Source organism: Misgurnus anguillicaudatus, chromosome 11 (genome assembly GCF_027580225.2).
Source record: "Misgurnus anguillicaudatus chromosome 11, ASM2758022v2, whole genome shotgun sequence".
Lineage (NCBI taxonomy): Eukaryota > Metazoa > Chordata > Actinopteri > Cypriniformes > Cobitidae > Misgurnus > Misgurnus anguillicaudatus.
Window position 1 is genome coordinate 26,551,141 of NC_073347.2, and position 22,673 is coordinate 26,573,813.

The window sequence follows — 22,673 nt, forward strand, 5'->3', positions numbered from 1 at the left end:
CCACAAAAAAAATCCACATTTTTCTGGAAGGACTGTTTAATCACATCGAAAGGTCGCCTGTTACATATGTGAAGCGCATACTTGCGGACCATTTTAAACAATAAACCGACACAAAGACAATAATTCCACATACAACAATGTCAGAACGGTCCTTTATCTCCAGACTTGTAAACACTAGAGCGGTACATTTGCATACGTCATGCTGGCACGTCACAGGGCTAGCTTGGGATCGTTTAGATCTGCGTTGACAGTGCAATTTTAAACGGCATTATTTAAAACCGTGAACTGTTGAGGTCCAATAAAGTCTATTAAATTCAGAAAAATCCTGGAATGTTTTCTCAAAAAAAAAAAAAAAAAATCTTCTCGACTGAACAAAGAAAGACATCAACATCTTGGATAACATGAGGGTAAGTAAAATATTGGGATTTTTTTTTTCAAATGAACAATACATGTTTTATCACTTTCAAATAAGCTTCCCCTTGTTAATACAATGAACCCTTGTCAATTATGGTGTGCAAAATAACAAAAATTTAACATGATGTTTTTCTAAAAGAATACAACATAAATTATTGGATTAACACATCAAAACCAGAAGGCAGCTTGGGTGAACCCATACAACATCTGGTGCCATTCTGCTGACTCCTAATACCTGGAAATATATGACCTTCCCTTGACTAAAGGTCTGAAGGGCCATCATCCCTTTCCTTTCCTTTTTTTATAAAGTATGTTTTCGATTAGTTATATGCTGTTGCAAAATATATTTATGTGGAAATTAAATGAATGTGATTTTCTTATCTGGTTCCCATATTTAAGTTGAAATGTTCAAACACAGAATGCAAAATTTAGCATCTTCAGACACATCAATTACAGTGATACTGTAAGTTTATCATTGGTAACTGGTAAGAGGCGAGTTTAGCATGTGAAAAGCAACGTGGTAAAAATCATAGCAGCTGAATAAAACAACAGTTTATACCTCATAGGTTAACCGATAATCTATATTCTTTGAGTAGAATCGAGTATAAAAATCAATTTGAATCGATTTGATAGCTTGTGAATTGAATCGATCTGGAATATCTGAATCGATACCCAGCTCTAGTTAACAAGCTGATGCTTAGGAAATTACATATTTAATAGCTTGAAACATCCTTTTTCATTTCTATAAGAAATTAAGACTTGTAAAATATATATGTTAACATTATTGCACAGGTATAGGTAGCAGTTTAAACTTAAGTGCTTATAAAAAGGGTGAACATTGCTTTAAAAGGTTTTATATTTTGTTATTTTTAGATCTGGGTGTTACTAACCTTCTGTTGTACCATCAGTTCCCATGATGCATTTCAACGCCCTGATGATCTGTTCTACGACAGGTGGTGACATGGCCGTAGCGTAGACTGCACTGTGAGAGTTGCTTCGCAAGTAGTCCACCAACTCCTGCACAACCAAAGAAACACATTTTGTGAATAAATATGATGATGTCAAGTATGTAAGCACATATTCAGGATTGTTGGGGACCAAACGTTATGGTTTAAAGCAGCAATGCATAGCTACAATGAAACTAAAGCTTTTAAAAAAAATGCAAAAGCACCATGAATGATTTATTAAATATGTAATATAAAGATGTAGTTCAAATATTAAACAGCTAACCACAAAAACCCTATAATTCGTCCAAGCTCTCAATGGCACCCTAATGACAAAATAATGTCCAATAAAAAAAAACATTGTTTTCTTGGTTGTAGGTTAAAATCTTGAACACAAACAGATAAATAAGATATTGTGTTCTTGATCAAGGCAATTAAACTTGATGATAAATGGTTATGAAATAAACCAAACACTGTGTTGTCAAAATTATACCACTAGAGGGAGATGACATCACATAGCACACACCTGACCTAATCACAATTACTACAATGCCATCAAAATAATTATAGTTTGCATTCAAATAGGTGACACATAATGTGTCCTTTAGCAAACGTTTTTGGAGATTTTGCCCTGCCCATTCTACATCCAATAAAAGGCGGCCAAGCAGAAGCCGAGGCAACATCCAGGTCTTTATCTCCGTCCTCTGACATCTGCATCCACTACATGGACGGGTGAGGGGAGGAGACACACCTCACATTGCAACTGGTCTCTGCTTACAGATGTGTCCTCTACTTTGAGGATGGGGCGAGGGGCTTTTAGGGGAAAATACTCCAAAGCAAACATCTGGTTGCACTTAGAGCTCAATATTTGCTGTGCTTTAGGTCCTGGGAGCTTTGTGGAAACAGCATAAGATAAGTCAGTTAAGAGAACGTGTCCGAAATCCACCCACATCTGTGAAGCGGAGGACTTACTGGGGGCATTTGGCGGCTCTCCTCGTGCACCTCCCACTGCGCTAGTGTACAATGTCCTTATAGCTGCTGAGAGCGTATGTTTTACTCTACTGTTTTCGTGTACCTTCCGACAGGAAAACATCAAACCTATGGGAATTCGAAAAAGTATGTTTCTTTAGACGCCCAAGTTGACAAGTATGATCAAAAAGATCCGTGGACTATTTAAGGCCCGGGCCGGTCGGAAGCGTGTTTATTACATACTTTCATGAGGCGAGCACGTGAGAAAAATACTCGTAAACACTGCCTGTAACAGCACATCTGCTGCATGTGCTTTTGTGAGGCTGAACTTATGCAAAGGATTTGGAGATTTCTCAAGACAACAACGCAATAACCCAAATCAAAAGCTGATGGCCTTCCAAAAGCATTACAAATAAGTCAATACAAATAATAAAATGGGATGTTATTAATAAATTGCATAAAATACATTTTATGTATTGTTTTTTAATCTCGTTCCTGATGATGAAAAACAGTTGCTTTAAACATTGCAGGCAAGTTGCGTGTCTCATGAAAACAAGCAATTCTGATTGTTTTCATACAACAGAGCTGGCAACCAGTCAACACTCTCACCTTATTAAAATCGCAATACATTACGCAACGTGCAGAGGCTTTTGTAATCCAAAAAAGCTGTGTTCTTTCATTTTTAGTCTTTTATAATCAACTGCCATGTCCGTGATGTGGTTATGAAGTGAAGTGGTTTTATTAATGGAGTAAAGAGACGTGTGTAGGTAGCATGAATGACATTTGGGGAACATATGTAGCCTTGTGATAAAATGAGACCATGTGTGCGCCGAGTAGAAAAGGTAAAGGTTTTCATTTGTCCACCACCGGTATCATCAAAAAGAATCAAAAGCATAATTGTCTTTATGACTGGTCGCAAAAACCAATAGCCCTACCCCTACGGGTTAAAGGGACACCACTTTTTTTGAAAATATGCTCATTTTCCAGTAATAATCAAGGACTTTGCTGCTGTAACAAGGTTGAAGCAGGTGTAGTGATATTACGCACTGCCCGAAAATAGTCCCCTGCTATTGAAAGTTACTAAGGGGACTATTTTCGGCTCCTGCGTAATGTAATTTACTTTTATATCACTTTAAATTTTTTGTCGGTCTTAGTACACAATGCAACTACAGAAGAGCCAAGCTTCAAACAGGAAAAACATCCAAACTCTTTCGTTATTTTTTTGCGCAATGCCAATGGTCCAATCAGATCCAATGGATTGTGCTAAGCTATGCTAAAAGTGGTAGCGCCAGACCCAGAGATCAGCTGAGTGGACTCCAAAATGGTAAAAATCAAATGTTTAACTCCAGGGGAGCTGAAAATTTTGTATTTTTTCAAATAAAAGTGGAGTGCCCGTTTAAGCCAATGTTGCTGTTTTGGGTTAGTTGGGATATTCAAACAATCAGCGATGCACACATCTCCAGAAGATTAACTTACTTTTGGTGTATTAAACTATTAAATATATTTTATATTTAAAAATACAACTTTAAATCAAGTGATAAGCCATTCACTTATGCATAAATTTTTTAAAAGAATCCATTTCTGTTTGGCCCTTATGTAAACAGGACATTAGAGTTGTACATAATCCTAACCTTTTTCCCTGCTATGTACCCGCCACAAGCCCCAAAGCTCTTGGTGAAGGTGCCCATCAGAACGTCCACTTCATTTGGATTCACCCCGAAATATTCAGTAACTCCACGACCGGTGGGCCCCACCGCCCCAATGCTGTGGGCTTCGTCTAGGTACAGATAAGCCTTATACTTTTTCTTCAGTGCCAAGATCTCTGGAAGTCGGACCAGAGAACCTTCCATACTGAAAGAAACAGAGACAAACACTTGTAAATAACACTGTAAATGAAAGTTAGAAGTCAGAATGTAGGCATTTTTTATTATAATGACTGATAAAACAAAGGGTACATTTTTAACCTTTATTTACCCAAAACGTTTCAAATGTAAAATATTACAATAACTAAAAAACAACTTCCTTGAATAGCACACATGGCTGAAATTGCTTACAGCACTTCTCTAAAAATGATCTGTAGCCAATTTTTGTGATCATACATACACATAGTATGAATAATACTTTTGCAAACAATGTTAATTCACTTACACATCACTTAAACAGTGATTAGATTGTAAATGTATGAATAATTTATAATCCACTAGACATTTAATCTCAGGTAAACCTATTAGGTAACCTTTCAGTGTTTACCTCCATCGCACAAATGTATGCAATAAATGATCTCGGAAAAAAGGTTATCAATGCTCACGATGTTGAAAAGTTTTAAAAAACCATGACTGAAGACTTTGGCCTCAATAAATAAATGATTGTGCAGTGCAGGCAGTGACATTTCACATAACTGTTTTTATTCTCTTTCAAATTCCTTAACCAAGATCTCTCTCCGTCAGCTACCATACGAGACTCCACTAAATGCAAAAAGTGCTGCCACCAGGTATAAAATCCAAAGTTTATGGTGTTTCATGAATTTATATTTGTTTAATTTGATTAAATTAACATAAAATTAAATATAATTGTAACAGTGCACCAATGTGTGCTCAGGTCTGTTGTCCAACCTGTAAATGCCCTCCACCATGATAAGGATCTTCTTCCAGGAGCGATGGGTACGAGGCTGTCCCGAGCAAACCGCCTCCTTCAGCATCTTTTCTAGACTCTGCATGTTGTGATGCAAGACAAAACACATTTTGACACAACTGAAAGTAATTCAATTTGCTTCTACTTAACATAATAACTTGTTTTATTATTTTATTTAAATACACATTTTATCCATTAAATAATTATCTCTTAAGAGCATTAGTTTTAACTTAATCATTAGATGTGAAACATGCTTTGGAAGCTGCTTTTAAACCAGTTTTTTAGGAAATGCAGCTGTGATCTACTCTTAATGGTGGTCTGGATAGAGAAACTTATGTTCACAGCTGTAATGCTAAAATAAACTGACCAACAGATGGCAGCATTGAACTGCAAGATCAGATATAAAAAAAAAACTACAAGAAGCTGTTTTACATTATTTTAAGTAATTTACAGTAAGACTGTATACATACCACCAATAAAGCTATAGCTTGACAAATAAATGGATTTTCCAAACAATAAATTTGTATGACTGCTTTCATATAAAAATGTTAGAACCATGATGGATCCATTGCCACTTTTTACTCCAATTAACTTCCTGTTCTCTGGCATCTCTACAAATAAAAGTGTCTAAAAAGTCCAAAAAAAGGATGTTTCATATTGTTTCCCATTATAGTGTCCTCATTATTAACAGGTGGACGTATGTAGGCCAGTAAAGGGCCAGGGTGGACGCGACCTGCTTTCAGCTAGCGTCTGTATCTGCTATCCATCGAGCCTGAAATACTAGACTCACCATAACAGTCCAATAACAATTATACAATAAAGTACAAAAATATTTATTTGCATATAAACTAAGCTTTTGATTCACGTCATGTCATATTTAAAGGGACATTCCACTTTTTAAAAAATATACTCATTTTCTAGCTCCCCTAGAGTTAAACATTTGATTCTTACCGTTTTGAAATCCATTCAGCTGATCTCCGGGTCTGGCACTACCACTTTTAGCATAGCTTAGCACAATCCATTGAATCTGATTAGACCATTAGCATCGCGCTAAAAAATAACCAAAGAGTTTGGATATTTTTCCTATTTAAAACTTGACTCTTCTGTAGTTACAACGTGTACTAAGACTGACAGAAAATTAAAAGTTGCTATTTTCTAGGCCGATATGGCAAGGAACTATACTCCCATTCTGGCATAATAATCAAGGACTTTGCTGATGTAACATGGCTGCAGCAGAATATAGGCAGTGATATTACGCACTTCCCGAAAATAGTACCCTGGCATTGAAAGTTACTAAGGGGACTATTTTCAGCTGCTGCATAATATCACTACGCCTGCTGCAGCCATGTTACATCAGCAAAGTCCTTGATTATTACGCCAGAATGAGAGTATAGTTCCTTGCCATATCGGCCTAGAAAATAGCAACTTGGTCTTAATACACGATGTAACTACAGAAGGGTCAAGTTTTAAATAAAAAAATATTGAAACTCTTTGGTTATGTTTTATCGCGATTCTAATGGTCTAATCAGATTCAATGGATTATGCTAAGCTATGCTAAAAGTAGTAGCACCAGACCCAGCGATCAGCTGAATGGATTCCAAAATTGTAAAAATCAAATGTTTAACTCTAGGGGAGCTGGAAAATGAGTATATATATATTTTTAAAGTGGAATGTCCCTTTAATAAACAAATAACAACATAAGTCTGTATTTGCACATTTGTTATGGAAAACAAGAAGTTTTAACCATGAGAATTTAGTCAGTAACAAATATTCAGTGCACAGGGGAAACCAGCCACTCACTTTAAAAAGCTTCTCACTGACACATAAAAAACAGCAGTAATTCAAAACAATGACGTGAAAAGCTTTGAATAAAACAGCAAAAACCCACGTTTGTCTTGTTTCATAGCGCAAGATATTTTGATAACTAGATACCTCTTCCCCGGGGTAAAAAACAACAAATCGAAGACCTTACATTTAAAACAAATTAGACAAAAGGCCAAAATATTCATAGTGTTTCACTGTGTCAGCAGTGCACATTCAGGGCGCTGGGGATTTGGACAAATTGTCTCTGTTTGCATCCAAATGGGCAACATCTGACACCAATTAGGTAAACAGAAAGACAAATAATGCACAATTCTGCATGCACCTTCTTACACAGTACAGGCATATGAAAAAACAAACAACGAATTGTAATGCAATGCTAGAAAGGGGATCATTTAATGTGTCTGACACACCAGTCTGCACTTTTCCAGGGAGGAATTCCAAATTCCTGAGTTGAATGGAATTCGGCATGTTAAAACACACCTGAACCATCTGATCAAGGTCTTTGGTTTAACCTGAACAGTGCAGCCAGGTGTGTCAGCGGAAGGTGGCTTATTTCTGTCAGTTACTTGCAAATATCTCACCAGGTTGGTAATCACAGGGTTATTCGGTAGTATAAACAAGGATAAACTGACTTGCCAGTTGAGCACGTGGCAAAAAAAATGCTCAAGACCTTTTTTTCAGGTCAGACAGCGCAGATAAGACCCTGGGGTTTGCCGTGAGGACCTCTAAGTAAGACTTACATGGGGTTGTCAAAATATATTCAAGCTTTTGTGCCTTATGTGTCATGTATCCTCATGCTGGAGAAGAATGAACAGTGGTTCTCAAGTAGCTACATAAGAATACAATTAACCACTATAGATTCCCTAAAGCACAGCTATTAAAAAAACAATAAATACCAGAAATATGGTTTGCTGCAGGCTTACGCTTGAATTCAGTTTGATAACAATCACATACTGTGAAGGTGACTTTGACTTTACATGTTTTGGACACTAATTTTATACAGTTTTATTGATAAGTACTTCATGCTGATGTAATCTGTCTTGACTCTGCAGCAAATTAATAGTTTATGTATGCACTTACTGTTGTGCTTGAAGACCCGAATGGTTGCTCCCGAAAGCCTGGCTCCCAGGATGAGAGAAGTGTGATTTAGCTCATCGCTCAGAATGAGACAGCCCTGGAAACAGACATGCATTAATGCACGGCTCTGGGTATGAAGCAGGAATTCAATAATAACGTGTTGCATTATTATAATTAACACAGTAACATTGTAAGGATCCATTGAGATTGTAACCAATATGGTCTCACAATCACAAATGAAGGGCTTTCATGGGAACCCAATTAGTTGCATTTCTAATCCAAAGTAATCCAAGAAACTTAAGGTCATTCATGCAGGTAAATGCTGTCTGGTTTTAAAACCGTTGGTCTATCGGTGACTTTAAAAAAGCTGTGCTACTGTCACGCTACAAAAAATGCTGTTTACTTAGTAGCAATTCTACCTTAGGTTAGTTACTCCCCAAGCCGGTTACTAACAGACAAAGACACTTTACACTCTAAGTCTGGGTTAAACTCTGCTGTGGTGAACTGGATGAGCAGGGTTGACGATGATGTTTCAATAGTTGAAAAGCTTAGCCGGCATGACCTGATCTAACAATAACAGCCGCTGTCACTCACTATGCCTTACATTCTTGAACCTCTACAGAACGCATAAGCAATCCATTGCTTAAGTAGCTGCTACTATTAGAAAGCAGCAACATCATCTAGATTCATAGAGGCCTTCCTTGAGGACAAACACCCTAAAAAGAAATAGTTCACCCCAGATTATAAATTAAATGTTAAATCTAAAATGGCAGCATGCTAGCTACATGGTACGCAAGATGATTGGTTATCGAGTTTGGTGACTTGGTGTCATATTTACATTAACATTTATGCATTTGGATTTATGCATATGGATGCCTTTATCCAAAGCGACTTAAAGTGCGGTATTAGCTGTGTGTTGGCTGGGTTCGAACCCGTGACCTTTTAAACCTTTAGTGCCATGCAATACCACTGAGCTATACAGGAGCACTTTCCATCTTTTTATATGCATTGTGATGTAATCTAGGACAGTGGTTTTCAAACTGGGGGCCGCGAGATGGTGCCAGGGGGGCCCCAGTTTTATGAAATTTTATGAAATACATTATTTAATCATAAATTCTGTGTAGTTAAACCTAAAAAAATAATGCTACTAACAAAAAGCACTACTTTTTTGTATAATTTAATGTTTTTCTTAATTAAAATGTTGAGTTTTAAAATAGTTTTTTGTCACAAATTTTCTTTGTGGGGCCGCGAAGGAATGCACCATACACAAGGGATGGGTGGTCGCACACTGAAAAAGTTTGGGAACCACTGATCTAGGATCCAACGATCCTTCGAACATTTGATCGGTTTACGTACTAACGTAGAGCAGGCATGCATTTTAGATCTAGATGTGTTTACAATCCAACATGACACATTGATAGCTTAAAGTCCTCAAAATATAAAACATTTTCTCTTACAAACATATAGTTTCGCTTCAAAATACGTATAATAAACCATATGGATTTCTTTATCGGATGATGAAGGGTTTCAAACAAGCTGCCACTATTCAGTGCAATTCTTGGAAAGGGGTAAAAAATACACAACGCAATGCAATTTCAGGAAATTATTTAATATAACTGACCTATGGCTAAGCCACGCCCCCAAACGCGATGAGCCAATCACAGTGCGCATATCTAACCCAATACACTTGGACATTCTCTGCGTCCACGTCATAGAGTGTAAAAAAGATGGATGACGCCCATTCGCTCTCTTCCATTGGTGAAAAGTGAAGCCACCAGTGTCCCGATACACCGCTGACATCTTGGGTTTTGAGTATGCGCAGTAGCGATTTCGGGACCAGTCCTGCGCAGTAGTGAGCAGGAAGTAAAGCAGCAAAATCAAGGCCCCGCCCTCGCTCTGGCAGAATGCACATATCACAGCTTTCAATCATGACGTGACACCACCGTTTTTATAGCATTAAATAAGTAACTAAAAACAAACTTATTTTAAAAACAAAAATTTGAATTTACATCAGCGTGATAAAAACTACAGTAAATGGCAGAAACCAGCTTCAGAAAAAACATAATTGAAGTGTAATCAATTCCCACTGAATAACACGGGGAAGGCGGGGTTTATGACCTATACTGGGACCAGTCATTGGGGGGGGGGGGGGGGCGCGATCGAGACGTTTTGGCTTCACTTTTCAGGGCTTGTGGGGCACGCTTGGTCCACGTCCATTGAAATGCATTGCAGTTAGTCAGTTTTCATTCATTTTTATACGTTTTTTCTTGTCATTTTAAGTAAAATATGGTCAAATGGTGTGCATGGGGTACATGCAACTTCGACACTAGGTATCACGAGAGGCTGGGTGACGTTGTGTATTTTTTACCCTTTCCCAAGACATCTCAACCGAGATAACGTTAAGGGTCTGCTCTGAATTAATTTATGCGGTAGACCACAACAACAACTAAACATGGGTAAATTAAACAAGGATGTCTACATCTGTTCTAAGCTAAGTCGACAACGTATTTGAACATTATCTTTAACATCTCTAACGTAACTAACGTAACGTTAGCCTAACATTAGAAAATGTTAACGTTAGCTTCTAACTGCGTTGTACATCATGTCACATAGCTTCATTAACGTATCTGTAAATAACCGAGATGATAAATGTTATTTGGAATAGCGATGTTGTTCTAAATTATTCATTCATGTAAATACTGTAGCACCAAACTAATGGAGAGGTACTCTTGGTAAAGATGGCTAAAAGGCTTGTCCTGGAAACGTATGCAACTTAGACCTGTACATATTTAATTTGATCATGATGGCAACGAGATCCGGTTTATTGCGTTCCCACTGTGAGCTGAAGCTTTTAATCGACCTTCTTAACAATAAAATTATTAATATAAATCTCCATTGCATAGTTAAGGCCTTTTTGGTGACTTCGAGATGATATATAGTCTTTCTGTCTCCAAAAATCATCAGTTGCCTCCTGTGAAATGTCTCCTACTGTGACAGCTGCCATAGTGCCTGTCACCGAATGTCGATTGTTTGTCCGAGTGAGTAGAGGGGGCGTGGCTTAGCCATAGGTCAATTACAATTGTGTTTGGTTGAAAGAAGAAAGTCATATACACCCAGAAAGGCTTGTGGGTGAGTAAAATAAGGGCTCATTTTTAATCTGGGGTGAACTATTCCTTTACCACCATTTCTACCACTTACAATAAACCAAATCTTGAAATAATCAGACTGTTCTTCAGTCCTCATCATTTTCTCCAGATCCAGTTGAGCTGGTTATGATGACCATCACTGAGTTTCATTAACCATCATTGAGCCCCATATAAACACACCCTAATGAGATTCCCTAAACAATCATTGTCAGTGTTTCTCTGTTTGAGATTGCTTTCATCAAGGGTTCATTTGTTGTGTAGGTTGACGGGGGTGAATCTGTGGTGTGTAAAAAGCAGTTTACAGCGGCAATTAATGGCAGGCGGCCAGTGATAATACATTAATACCACACTTGAGTGCTGCTTCAACTGATAAAACCGAGAAATATCAGACAGATGTAAAAATATCTAGGCACCGACAGGGGGTAAAGTTCAAACGCTTACCTTTCCCACTAGAGCAGGAATGTTCATGGAATTAGTGGCGAATCCCATTCCAAATGCCATGGCAGACTCCACCCCCAAGAACTCCGCCACAAGCCTCTCCAGTGTTTCATGAATAGTTAAGTTGCCTATAATATAAAAAAACATAAGCAAGCAAAAAAGGCATTTAAACAGAAGATTTGGAAATTGTTCATTATGACTGCCTTATATGAACATTGCAATATGTTCATATTTTTTGATAACATTTTAATCTACATTTACTCATTTAGCAGTCACTTTTATTCAAAGTGACTTACAACTGAAAGAGCATTCACCATTTTGTCTAAAGCCCAGAGTATAGTTTGTTTTTTATGTGTATGCAACATACACACATGGAAGAACGCATAGCATTGCAGAGCGTTTATTTTACTCATACGTGTACACAGACGTTCGACACATGCGCATTGCGACAAAATGCAATGCATCTCCTAGACCAAATACTACATTCTCCTAGTACAATGTACTCAGGGTTTCGAAAACTGCGTCACCCGCACTGTACGCGGACCCTAAAAAAATAGACCATACTTCAAATTTAAAGGGGACATATCATGAAAATCGGACTTTTCATATTTAATTGCTATAATTGGGTCCCCAATGCTTCCTTCAACATAGAAAATGTGAAAAAAAAAAAAACCCAGCAACTTAGTTTTGGTAAACCATTCCAAGTCATTGAAATTTGGCTCCCCTTGTGATGTCAGAAGGAGATAATACCGCCTCTTAATCTGCACTATCCAACCATAAATTATCTATATGGTATTTTGAGCTAGAACTTCACATACGTACTCTGGGGACACCAAAGATTTATTTGACATCTTAAAAAGTCTTGTGAAATGTCCCCTTTAAAGAGGCAAGAATAAACTCTACAAAGCTATGATTTTAAATAGGAATAAAGTTTAAAAATAATGATGTAAAGGTTATATTAGGATATTGACCAAAGTTTTGAGCCTTTGTTCAGAAAGGACAGTGAAGAGTGACTGGAGAGAGGGCGGGATTGGGAAACAAGGTTTTTGCCAAAAAAGCTTGCATGCACAAAGAGGGTTTTGCAGCGAAGGACATTAGAATTTGTTAAATACCAATGAAATGACTAAAGTGACATTTATGAAAATAAGGCATGTCAATTAATGACTAATAACCTTTTCATTGACATTAAAGTGAAATTGCTGAACCTAAACAATAGAGCTCATATAAAAAATGCTAACGTGCTTTAGAAAAATGCTTCAGACGTGTAAGATGACAAGTTATCGAGAAGTAGATATAATCAGATAAGCTAAAACAGAGCTTAAACAGGGCCAATATAACCATTCTGATCTTGTTTCTTTTTCTTTGCTAGATGTGAAATTAGATTGTTAGTTTTAATAATGATTTAAAAGTCTATGGGTTAGTTAATTGCCACAAGTGCAACAGAAGAAAAATAAGCCTTTTACACCACACCACCGAGCAGCTGGCCGAAACCACAGTACCACAGCAGAGCGCTTTAAGAATTCATTAGACCACAGTCTATTCCAGTCAGATTAAGCGTCCCACGGTTGTGAAGGAAATTAGTTTAGAATTTCACCTTCAGCGGCTCAAACAACGCAAGCGTAGTGGAAATAAATGAGATCTGTCAGAACGTGTTGGGTAAAAGGTTATTAATCACTTCAGGGATTTAAGATGTTAATGTCAAAATGTTAATGAATAAATGTGAAGGCAAAAACAAAACAACATGTAATACTGGGATCAACATGTGATACTCGGTCATAAAAATTTAATAACCAAAAGAATAACCTCTGCCTGGAGATCAAATAAAAAAAGAAATATAGGGCAGATATGAACCATAAATCTCGAATGTGTTCTTTTGAATTATTATAGGGGTATGATGTCAATATAATTTAAATATCTAAGTAAACAACCCAGTCATGTTAGAGGTTACTGTGTCTAAACATCAAGACCAAATCTGAAAATACAAGAATTGATTACCTTTAAATTAAACCCGTTAACTGGCACTGTCATGTGAGCGGGACACCTAAGTTCACTTCAACATTTTTCATGTAAATGTTAATCTATCACAACAAACTATATATTGTCGGAAAGGTCTAAGAATGTAGTTTTCATATTTCAAAACCTTTTAGCAGTAATAATAATGCAGTAACTGTAATTTATTCATTTGTGACAAGAGTATGCAGCTAACCTCCCATCAAACCAACACAAACCTCAGTTTTTTGATAATTTTATGTATTAAAAATAATACTATATTGCATTTTTTTATTTATTAAAAATAAATGTACACTGCTATAAAAAATATAATTTTTCACCTCCAGACACTTCCGTAAAAACCGTTAAATTGTCTTCTTTAAAACAAGATCAAAAGTAGGCTTCTAGAACAAAAAAAGTGTAACAAAATGTGTGTCACCTTTTCACCACCCGCCCACTCAAAAAGGGCTGCGCCAGTTAAAGGGTTAAGAAATTGAACTGGTCACACATTACAGGATGTTGAAATGCAATATGAATCAGAATGACAGGAATTTACTTTAATGTAATTTAAAGAAATTGTGTCCTTACAGGTCCAGGATTTTCCTGTTCTTTAATACCTCAATGAAGGTTAATGCCACACCCGCAGTTTTTGTCTTTGCTCCACATCACAATAAAGTAAAAACAATAAAAAAAAACACATCATGGTTGTAGTTATAACTTGACAGTTTGTGCACATGCTTAGACTTTGAGCCCTATATTTGCTCATGTGACTATCATTTTCTGATCCTTTTGTCAATAAAACTCAGTTCTTTGCCCATCCCCATACATAAAAGTGGTTAAAAAGTAAAAAAAGCCTTCTGACGCAGCCAAAAGGCAATTTTAAGCATTAAAAGAAAGATTATCCCAGAAAGTAGAGCGGTAAATATAACAGATCATAACTGTTTTAAGTAAATTACATACTGTAAAACGTTACTGATAGCCCAACTAACCGCTAGTTAGTCAAACACATTCTTAAGACACAGTCTTAACTCAACGGTTATGTTTATGCAACCGGCCACTGGTGCATTATAGCAGTCAAATGAGGTGAGAAATGATAAACAGATCTCCTTCACCTGGCTTGAGTTAAAGGAATAGTCTACTCATTTTCAATATTAAAATATGTTATTACCTTAACTAAGAATTGTTGATACATCCCTTTATCATCTGTGTGCGTGCACGTAAGCGCTGGAGCGCGCTGCGACGCTTTGATAGCATTTAGCTTAGCCCCATTCATTCAATGGTACCATTTAGAGATAAAGTTAGAAATTACCAAACACATCAACGTTTTTCCTATTTAAGACGAGTAGTTATACGAGCAAGTTTGGTGGTACAAAATAAAACGTAGCGCTTTTCTAAGCGGATTTAAAAGAGGAACTATATTGTATGGCGTAATAGCACTTATGGGAGTACTTCAACTCGGCGCAGTAACACCCTCCCTCTCCCATTATGAGAGGAAGAAGGGGAGCGGACTTTTCAGGCGAGTCGAAGTACTCCCAAAAGTGCTATTACGCCATAAAATATAGTTCCTCTTTTAAATCCGCTTAGAAAAACGCTACGTCTAATTTTGTACCACCAAACTTACTCGTATAACTACTCGTCTTAAATAGGAAAAACGTTGATGTGTTTGGTCACTTCTAACTTTATCTTTAAATGGTACCATTGAATGAATGGGGCTAAGCTAAATGCTATTGAAGTGTCGCGGCGCGCGCCGGCGCTTGCGTGCACGCACACAGATGATAGAGGGATGTGTCAGCAGTTCTCGGTTGGGGTGGTAACATGTTTTGATATTGAAAATGAGTAGACTATTCCTTTAATAACCAGAAACTGTCCAGAAAACAAACTGACTGATTTTTAAATGCCGTATTAAAATACCTTTCTAGGACAGTGGCAATAGAAATCTTTGTCAATCATTTAAATAGAGCAAATCATTTTATTCCAGTTTGGTAAAGGTTAACATATATTATCACAATATAATTTTGACTTCCTGCTCGGTTTTTCAAAACAAACAAAAATCATGTTTACAGTAATGCACTTGCAATTGAAGTCCTTTAAACAATTAACCCTTTATACATTATTCCCTGTTTTCACAGATAGGGCATAGATTAAAGGTGCACTGTGTAATTTTTAGAAGGATCTCTTGACAGAAATGCAAAATAATATACAAAACTATCTTATCAGGGGTGTATAAACCGTTATGTTTTTATTGCCTTAGAATGAGACGTTTTTATCTACACCGAGGGTCCCCCTACATGGAAGACGCCATTTTGTCCCGCCATGTTTCTACAGAAGCTCATAATGGAAAAACGTTGTTATTAAATTGTCTCCAGTGATGAAATGTTTGTCCTGTGTCTGCTACAGTAACTTCTCTATGCGTTTCAAAAGCAAGGGGTGAGCTGTGAACTGGGCTGTTGGTTGCAATTTGCAACCTCACCACTAGATGCTGCTAAAATGTACACACTGCACCTTTAAGCCAAGGAATAACATTGGTTAAATTATGGCAAGAAGCTTTTTTAAAAGTGTCTTTACTGATGTGCAATTTGTAAAACAATGACACTAATATATTTTAAGATATGTCAGAACCAATCTAACAAAACCTTAATAACCGTGTCTGTACAAAGTTATGTATTCGCTATATACTCATCAAAGTTATAAATAACCTTTTTTTAAACCCGTTTTTTAAGAGTGTAGTCCCAACATTAAAATGACGATTTACGCTACAGGTTAAAGAACAAATTTCAAAATAATAGTTATGCACTTCACTTATTCTTATGTCATTCCAAACCCGCATGATTTTCTTCTACTGGGGAAGCAAATCTCCTTTTTTTCTATGGAAGTGAAGACATTCTGAAGAAACGACTGTTATACTTTAGTGAAAATGAATAGGAACTAAAATCTGATGTCAGTCACTAAAATCTTTGTAAGAAAGAAAATTGTACAGGTTTGGGAAAACATCAGGGTAAGTGTATAATGCCGTGCCCCATAAACATCCACGAACGTGCATTACTGTAAACACATTTTTTGGTTTTACAAACAGAGGGATGATAAGCATAACTTGTTCGAATCCGGTAAATTCCACCAGCACTTGTCCCAGGAATTCAAAAACAAAACAGAAGGACGATTATACTTTTTTTAACAAGGACAAGTCTCAATTACAGGAGGGATTTCAATTAAAGCTCAGATTTCTGAGCAGCTTAACTTTTGACCCATAGGAAACTGTAGTTTACATAAAGTACAACAAACAACATTTTCCGCTAATTACATCACCATGGTGAAACATTTAGCTCTTGTCATAATGAATTTGACACATAAATGCTACGTAACGGACTCCTCTATTCACTTTTGTGTCACTTTTGAGCATACGATACCTGTAAGTATTTGTGACTAAGCAAATGTAAAACCTGATTGTCTCTTTGTACATATAAATAGCCTTTAGTGACAGAATTTGCATTATGAATTTCCAAGATATACTGTATAGGGAACACTCCTAAAGGCAGAATTTTTGTAAATGATTAACGCTACACCACTTTAAACCTGCCACAAAAACAAACAGACCATATTGATCTTGATTGTGAACAAAACCTTTTTGTTTTATTATGTTATAGTTAGGGTATAGAGTTTTGACATTTAACTATGGCCGGTTGAATAAACTTCTTAGAAACCCATTACTACATTATCTTTCACATGTAAAAAATGCAGGCTTTCTTATGCAGAGTTCAGACTGCATGATTTTAAAACTAGTCGGGTCACAGATGTTTTCAGGGTAGAGTTCAGTCGCTGCTGTTTCAGACTACATGATGGATTGGCGACAGGGGTTTTCACACTGCATTACTTTACCATAGGAAGAACCACCGACAACTTTGTCCAGGTCCACAAACTACATCTCACAACCAAACGCACTCAAGAATTGACGCGAAGGAAACAACGCGAGGTCATGTGTGCAAGACCGGAGTTCTCACGTGAGACTGGGATTATTATTAAAAATGGTAGTCCGCAAGAATCTACCATACAAATTGCATGTGCGCTCCTTTGCAGCAGAAAGAAGAAGAAATAAAGATTATGAAGGAGGAAATGGTTGGAGAGAATCATCCCCGAACTTCAAGCTGTCCTGTATGTTTCTCTCTCATTGGCTGTAGGTCATCGACGATGTTATTTTCAGTCAAAACACATTTCACACGCAAGATTTTGAATCGCCGACAGGTCCAAATATTTAGCATTCCAAATATCTCACGGGTCTCTGCGTTTCTTTCAGATCACGTCTTTGATAATTCACACTGTGTGATTGACACTCACGTGCATGAGCATCGATTTGCCTGGATTTGAGGCATTTGTCTGAGATTTCTCAAAACCTGTCTGCGAGTCAAAATCAAGGCTAAAATCGTGCAGTCTGAACTCGGCATTACTTAGTATTTTTGTCTTGTTTTCAGTAGAAATATCTAAAAATTAATTTTCTTGATGAGCAAAATGACCTAAGAAAAAGTAGTTTTTAGACATAAAATATATATGATTTAAATAAATGTGTGCTTAAAACAAGCAAAAATATTTGCCAATGGAGTGCGGAAAATTTTCTTGAATTAAAAGTCTAAGAAAAAAGTAAACTTATTTCAAGATTTTTTTCACCCCATTAGCAGATGTTTTGCTTGTTTTAAGCACAAATTCACTTAAATTGTCTGAAATAGACTTTTTTTATTTGGCTCATCAAGAAAAAGCATCTTAATTTAAGAATTTTTGGATATTCCTACTGAAAACAGGAGATAAATGCTAAGTAAGAAAGTCTTTTTTTTTGCAGTGCAACCATCTGTAAAACCGTATGATGCAAGACTGCATTCTGCATTTATAATACCAGTCCCTGAATCAGCATAAATGCAAATCAAAACAACAAGTTCTGCATGTGGCAATTCAATCCAAAAAACAGTATCATGTTCACAATCCACCTGTTATCCAGTTTGAACAAGTGTTGGCGTAGTGTTGTCATTTATTTCTGTATAAACAGGCTTCCTTTTCATGTAAAATAGGCTTATTATGAAGTCTATTTTTTCCTGGTAAAATTTAAGCTGCTCTACTACTTTGCACATGCAAACTCTGTTCAGCACCAATTTTTGGGCGTGTTTGCACCGTAACATGATTACCAGAGTTTCATGCAAAATCAAATGAAAACAGCACAGACACCCCATGCAAATACATCACACGAATGGTGGCATCAACTCTTAGTGAATTCCCTGCTGAGTTTTAATGAGGAGTCAGGGGGGTTATTTGTTATTGCTCACATCACACAGTGCCTGCAGAAATATATCTCAAAAACACTGACAGCTTAAATGCGAAAAATTTAAGAATCCTTCAAAAGAATAATAGATAGATGAAGACTTACTGGACACATACTCCATTATAACATGACTAATGGGGGTGTTTGTATTATCTATTTCTGTGATGGCATTTGGTTAAAGTTTACCGTAGTAGTGCAGAAACTGCATAAACCTGTTTGTGAAGGCTTTCTCAGATGGCCTACTTTAGAATGGAAATGATCTGATCACTGATCAAACTCATATCAGTAAAGGGGTGTGTATTCATTACGACTAAATGCTCGGGAGAGGAACAGACCTCTGAACACATCTGAAAAGAGGTAGCGACAAGCAGCTAAAAAATGCCACATACGCACCAAACCAGAAAAACCTGATAGCACACAGCAAGTTGGTCACACCAAAGAATTTAAAACTGTGGCACTGCTTACTTCTAATACAATCTAAACCACAATCACATGGGGTTTGCACCTTTTAAAAGTGCGTTTTTAAATAAATATTTAACATGATTTAACCTCATCAAATCTCATTAAATACCTTAGACCTAAACAGGACACATTTCCATTACTTAAGGATTTTATTCATTCATTCATTCATTCATTCAGCGTTTAACCTTAACGTTTGAACAACAATGCATTACAAAAATATTTTGTGGCTGCTCTAGACGGTTTCATCTGACCCACGTGCGTTGTCGCGGTTACGCTTTTGGGTGGAACGTAACCTCCGGTTTTGGTTATTGTTGTTTATTTAGCTTATTATCAGAAATAAACTACTCTAAAATGACTCAAAACGTTGTTATCGATTCTTTGCGGAGTTTACCGGAAGTTACGTTTGTTTATGTTGTTACTGCTAAAACCGTCAATACTAAAAAGTAACCATATCATTTATAATTTATCTAATAGTTCTGTAAAGAGAAATACAGTCAACCATCAACTTCCACTGCAAAACTAGTAAATCTTTGGGCTTTATAATAAATCACCAAAGACAACTTGTCACATCTGTTTGTTAAAGGAATCCTATGAACGCTGCTCAAAGCCGGTCTGCTCGCAACTGCATAATTTTTTTTTACACTGGACAGGTCCTCAGAGTTGCTAAACGGCATACTGCGCTTGTTCTTAAGCAAGCACAAATGCCACATGCCCCAGAAGAGCAGACACGCTGGGTAATATGCCTTTAAATTGTGATTTCAGGTAGGTTTCAGTTTTGGTAAAACCGCAGACATACTCACAAAGTTCCTGTCTTGTGCTGCATACCCCCACTCCATACTGCTTGGTTTTGTCTGCTACAGTTTTCAGGAAGTCAACGTTGTTCTCAGCGAAACCCAAATAGTTGTATGATCCCATGTTGATGACGTTTTCAATCGTTCGGCCTGTTAACCTTTCAGAACAGTAACAGAAGGATTGGGCTGTTATTATTATCGATCTCTCTTGACAAGCTTATTGTGCACACATCAGTGAGTATATGAATCGATTAAAGGAATATTCCATTTTCTTAAAAGAAAAACCCAGATAATTTACTCACCACCATGTCATCCAAAATGTTGATGTCTTTCTTTGTTCAGTCGAGAAGAAATTATGTTTTTTTGAGGAAAACATTGCAGGATTTTTCTCATTTTAATGGACTTTAATAGACACCAACAATTAACACTTAACTTAACACGTAACAGTTTTTTTCAACGGATTTTCAAAGGACTATAAACAATCCCAAACGAGGCATAAGTGTCTTATCTAGCAAAACGATTGTCATTTTTGACAAGAAAAATAACCAATATACACTTTTAAAGCACAACTTCTCGTCTAGATCTGGTCGTGATGCGCCATGTGACCCCAAACAATACGTCATGACATCAAGAGGTCACAGAAGACGAACGCGAAACTCCGCCCCAGTGTTTACAAGTGTGTTGAAAGAGGCCCATTCCTACGTTGTTGTATGTCAACTGATACTAATTAATGTCTTTGTGTCAGTTTATTGTTTACAATGGTCCGCAAATGTGCGTTTTATATATGTAACACGTGACCTCCCTACGTCACTACGCATTTACGTTAGGTCGCGCTGGACCGGACCTAGACGAAAAGTTGTGGTTTAAAAGAGCATGTTTTTTGTTTTTCTTGTCAGGAATGGCGGTCGTTTCGCTGGGTGGGACCCTTGTGCCTCGTTTGGTATTGTTTGTAGTCCTTTGAAACACCGTTGAAAAAGGCTGTTGGTTGTTGAGTTAAGTGTTGATTGTTGGTGTCTATTAAAAGTCCATTAAAATGAGAAAAATCCTGCAATGTTTTCCTCAAAGGACATAGTTTCTTCTCGACTGAACGAGGGGGGACATCGGCATTTTGGATGACATGGTGGTGAGTGGATTATCTGGATTTTTCTTTTAAGAAAATGGAATATTCCTTTAATATCATATTGGAGCAACTGTATTACAGGAAAAGAACAATTAGGATAGATGATGAAGAAACAATGATTAACATAAGCTGTAAAAAACAATTAACTGGCATCCAATACTAAAACCAGTTTAGACCATAAAAACTGCTGGTCAACTTGGTCTTTCTGGTCAAGGTGGTGGTCAAGGAAGTCCTTCTGGTTGAGCTAGTTGCTGGGTATCTGTTCAACAAGGTCATAACTACATGCAAATGTACCTGAAAGTCCAGTTGTAATCGTCAGAGACCCTTTCCATGAGGTCGAAAACAGGACCAGGTAAAGTGCATATGGGCCGGTTCCAGTTGTCCCTGACCCTCATGTACAAGTTCCGGGTATAAAAGTTTTCAAAATCTTGATACAGAGGAACAAAATCCTGTAATACAGTAAATACTATTTATTATGACATTCAACATACAATAAGCATGTCTAAAACAATCCAACATCAGTATTTTGTGCTTCTTGCTCCTATACGCTCCACATTTATTTCAACCGTAGAAGCGTATCTGACCACAGGAAAGACGCTGATTGTGTCGTTTCGAAACCATTCATTCAGTGGGTACAATAAAACTTACTGAAGTCTATCTGTCCTTAAGTAAACTCTGTTGAAGACAAAGGGAGAGGCTAAGTAAACTTCCCATTATGTTGCTTTCATTAAACATACTTTCAGCTTCTCCGAATACTACTGTAGTTGGTAACTGTAGAACGTAAAGGCGGCTAACGTTTGCATAATGGTCATTTGCTGGAAGTTTGTGGTCAATGAGAATGTATCAAACTAATTTCTAATTTACGTTTCAGATCGCTCATAAAATGCATTGTCTGAAGAGAACGCTCAAACACAATACATTCGCTCTCGTCTTTAATGTTCTTATTTCTCATTTACAGAGCACACAGCTCGCACACAAATTAAACCTCTGCTAGGGTTTTGACACATATTGCAATGTTGAGACCTATGTTTCACACAGAGAGCAGAAGAAACAGAAATGATTCAGATTCATTTGAGGCCACAAATGTATATATTTTTTTAATGCCAATGGAGTGCACAAGCCTGCTTATCAAGCTCCACAGTGTGAAATGCACAGTGCTAATGTAAGACCAATACTTTTCGGTTCATATCCTATTAATGCATCCCTAGGTTACATTTTATTCCTTCACACGGATAGCACCATTTCTTGGCATCAATATAAAAAATTAAATAAATAAATAAATAGAGTCTGATTCAAACTCACATCCCACTGATGTCTTGTGAAGGAATAAAACGTAAACTAGGGATGCATTGATAGCCTACCGATACTTGTCACTTGCTCACTTATTTAAACTTTTGTCATTTAAATAGATCACCGTTTTGATCATGTTTCATATAGGCAAAGTTCATAAACACATGCATAAATGCTAGTTTATTGGTGCATTATGAAATCATTTTCATTGAACATTGATTGGGTTCATTTGACATTCAACAGGCCGGCATTAACATTATTTTACAAAGAGAAAACATT

The 22,673-nt window shown here is 36.9% G+C and overlaps 1 protein-coding gene across 3 annotated transcripts in view; it reads right to left on the minus strand.

The window, feature by feature from the left end:
- The window catches only part of sptlc3 (serine palmitoyltransferase, long chain base subunit 3), a 40,019-nt gene that overhangs the window by 13,909 nt on the left and 3,437 nt on the right, over positions 1 to 22,673 (minus strand). For all 3 annotated transcript variants that reach the window (XM_055170311.2, XM_055170310.2, XM_055170312.2), the window contains exons 3-9: positions 21,399 to 21,553; positions 19,994 to 20,142; positions 11,447 to 11,571; positions 7,863 to 7,956; positions 4,940 to 5,045; positions 3,959 to 4,178; positions 1,305 to 1,431 (exon numbers count right to left, since the gene is read on the minus strand). In XM_055170311.2, the coding sequence (XP_055026286.1) occupies positions 1,305 to 1,431; positions 3,959 to 4,178; positions 4,940 to 5,045; positions 7,863 to 7,956; positions 11,447 to 11,571; positions 19,994 to 20,142; positions 21,399 to 21,553 (976 nt within the window). The remainder of the gene's footprint in view (positions 1 to 1,304; positions 1,432 to 3,958; positions 4,179 to 4,939; positions 5,046 to 7,862; positions 7,957 to 11,446; positions 11,572 to 19,993; positions 20,143 to 21,398; positions 21,554 to 22,673) is intronic.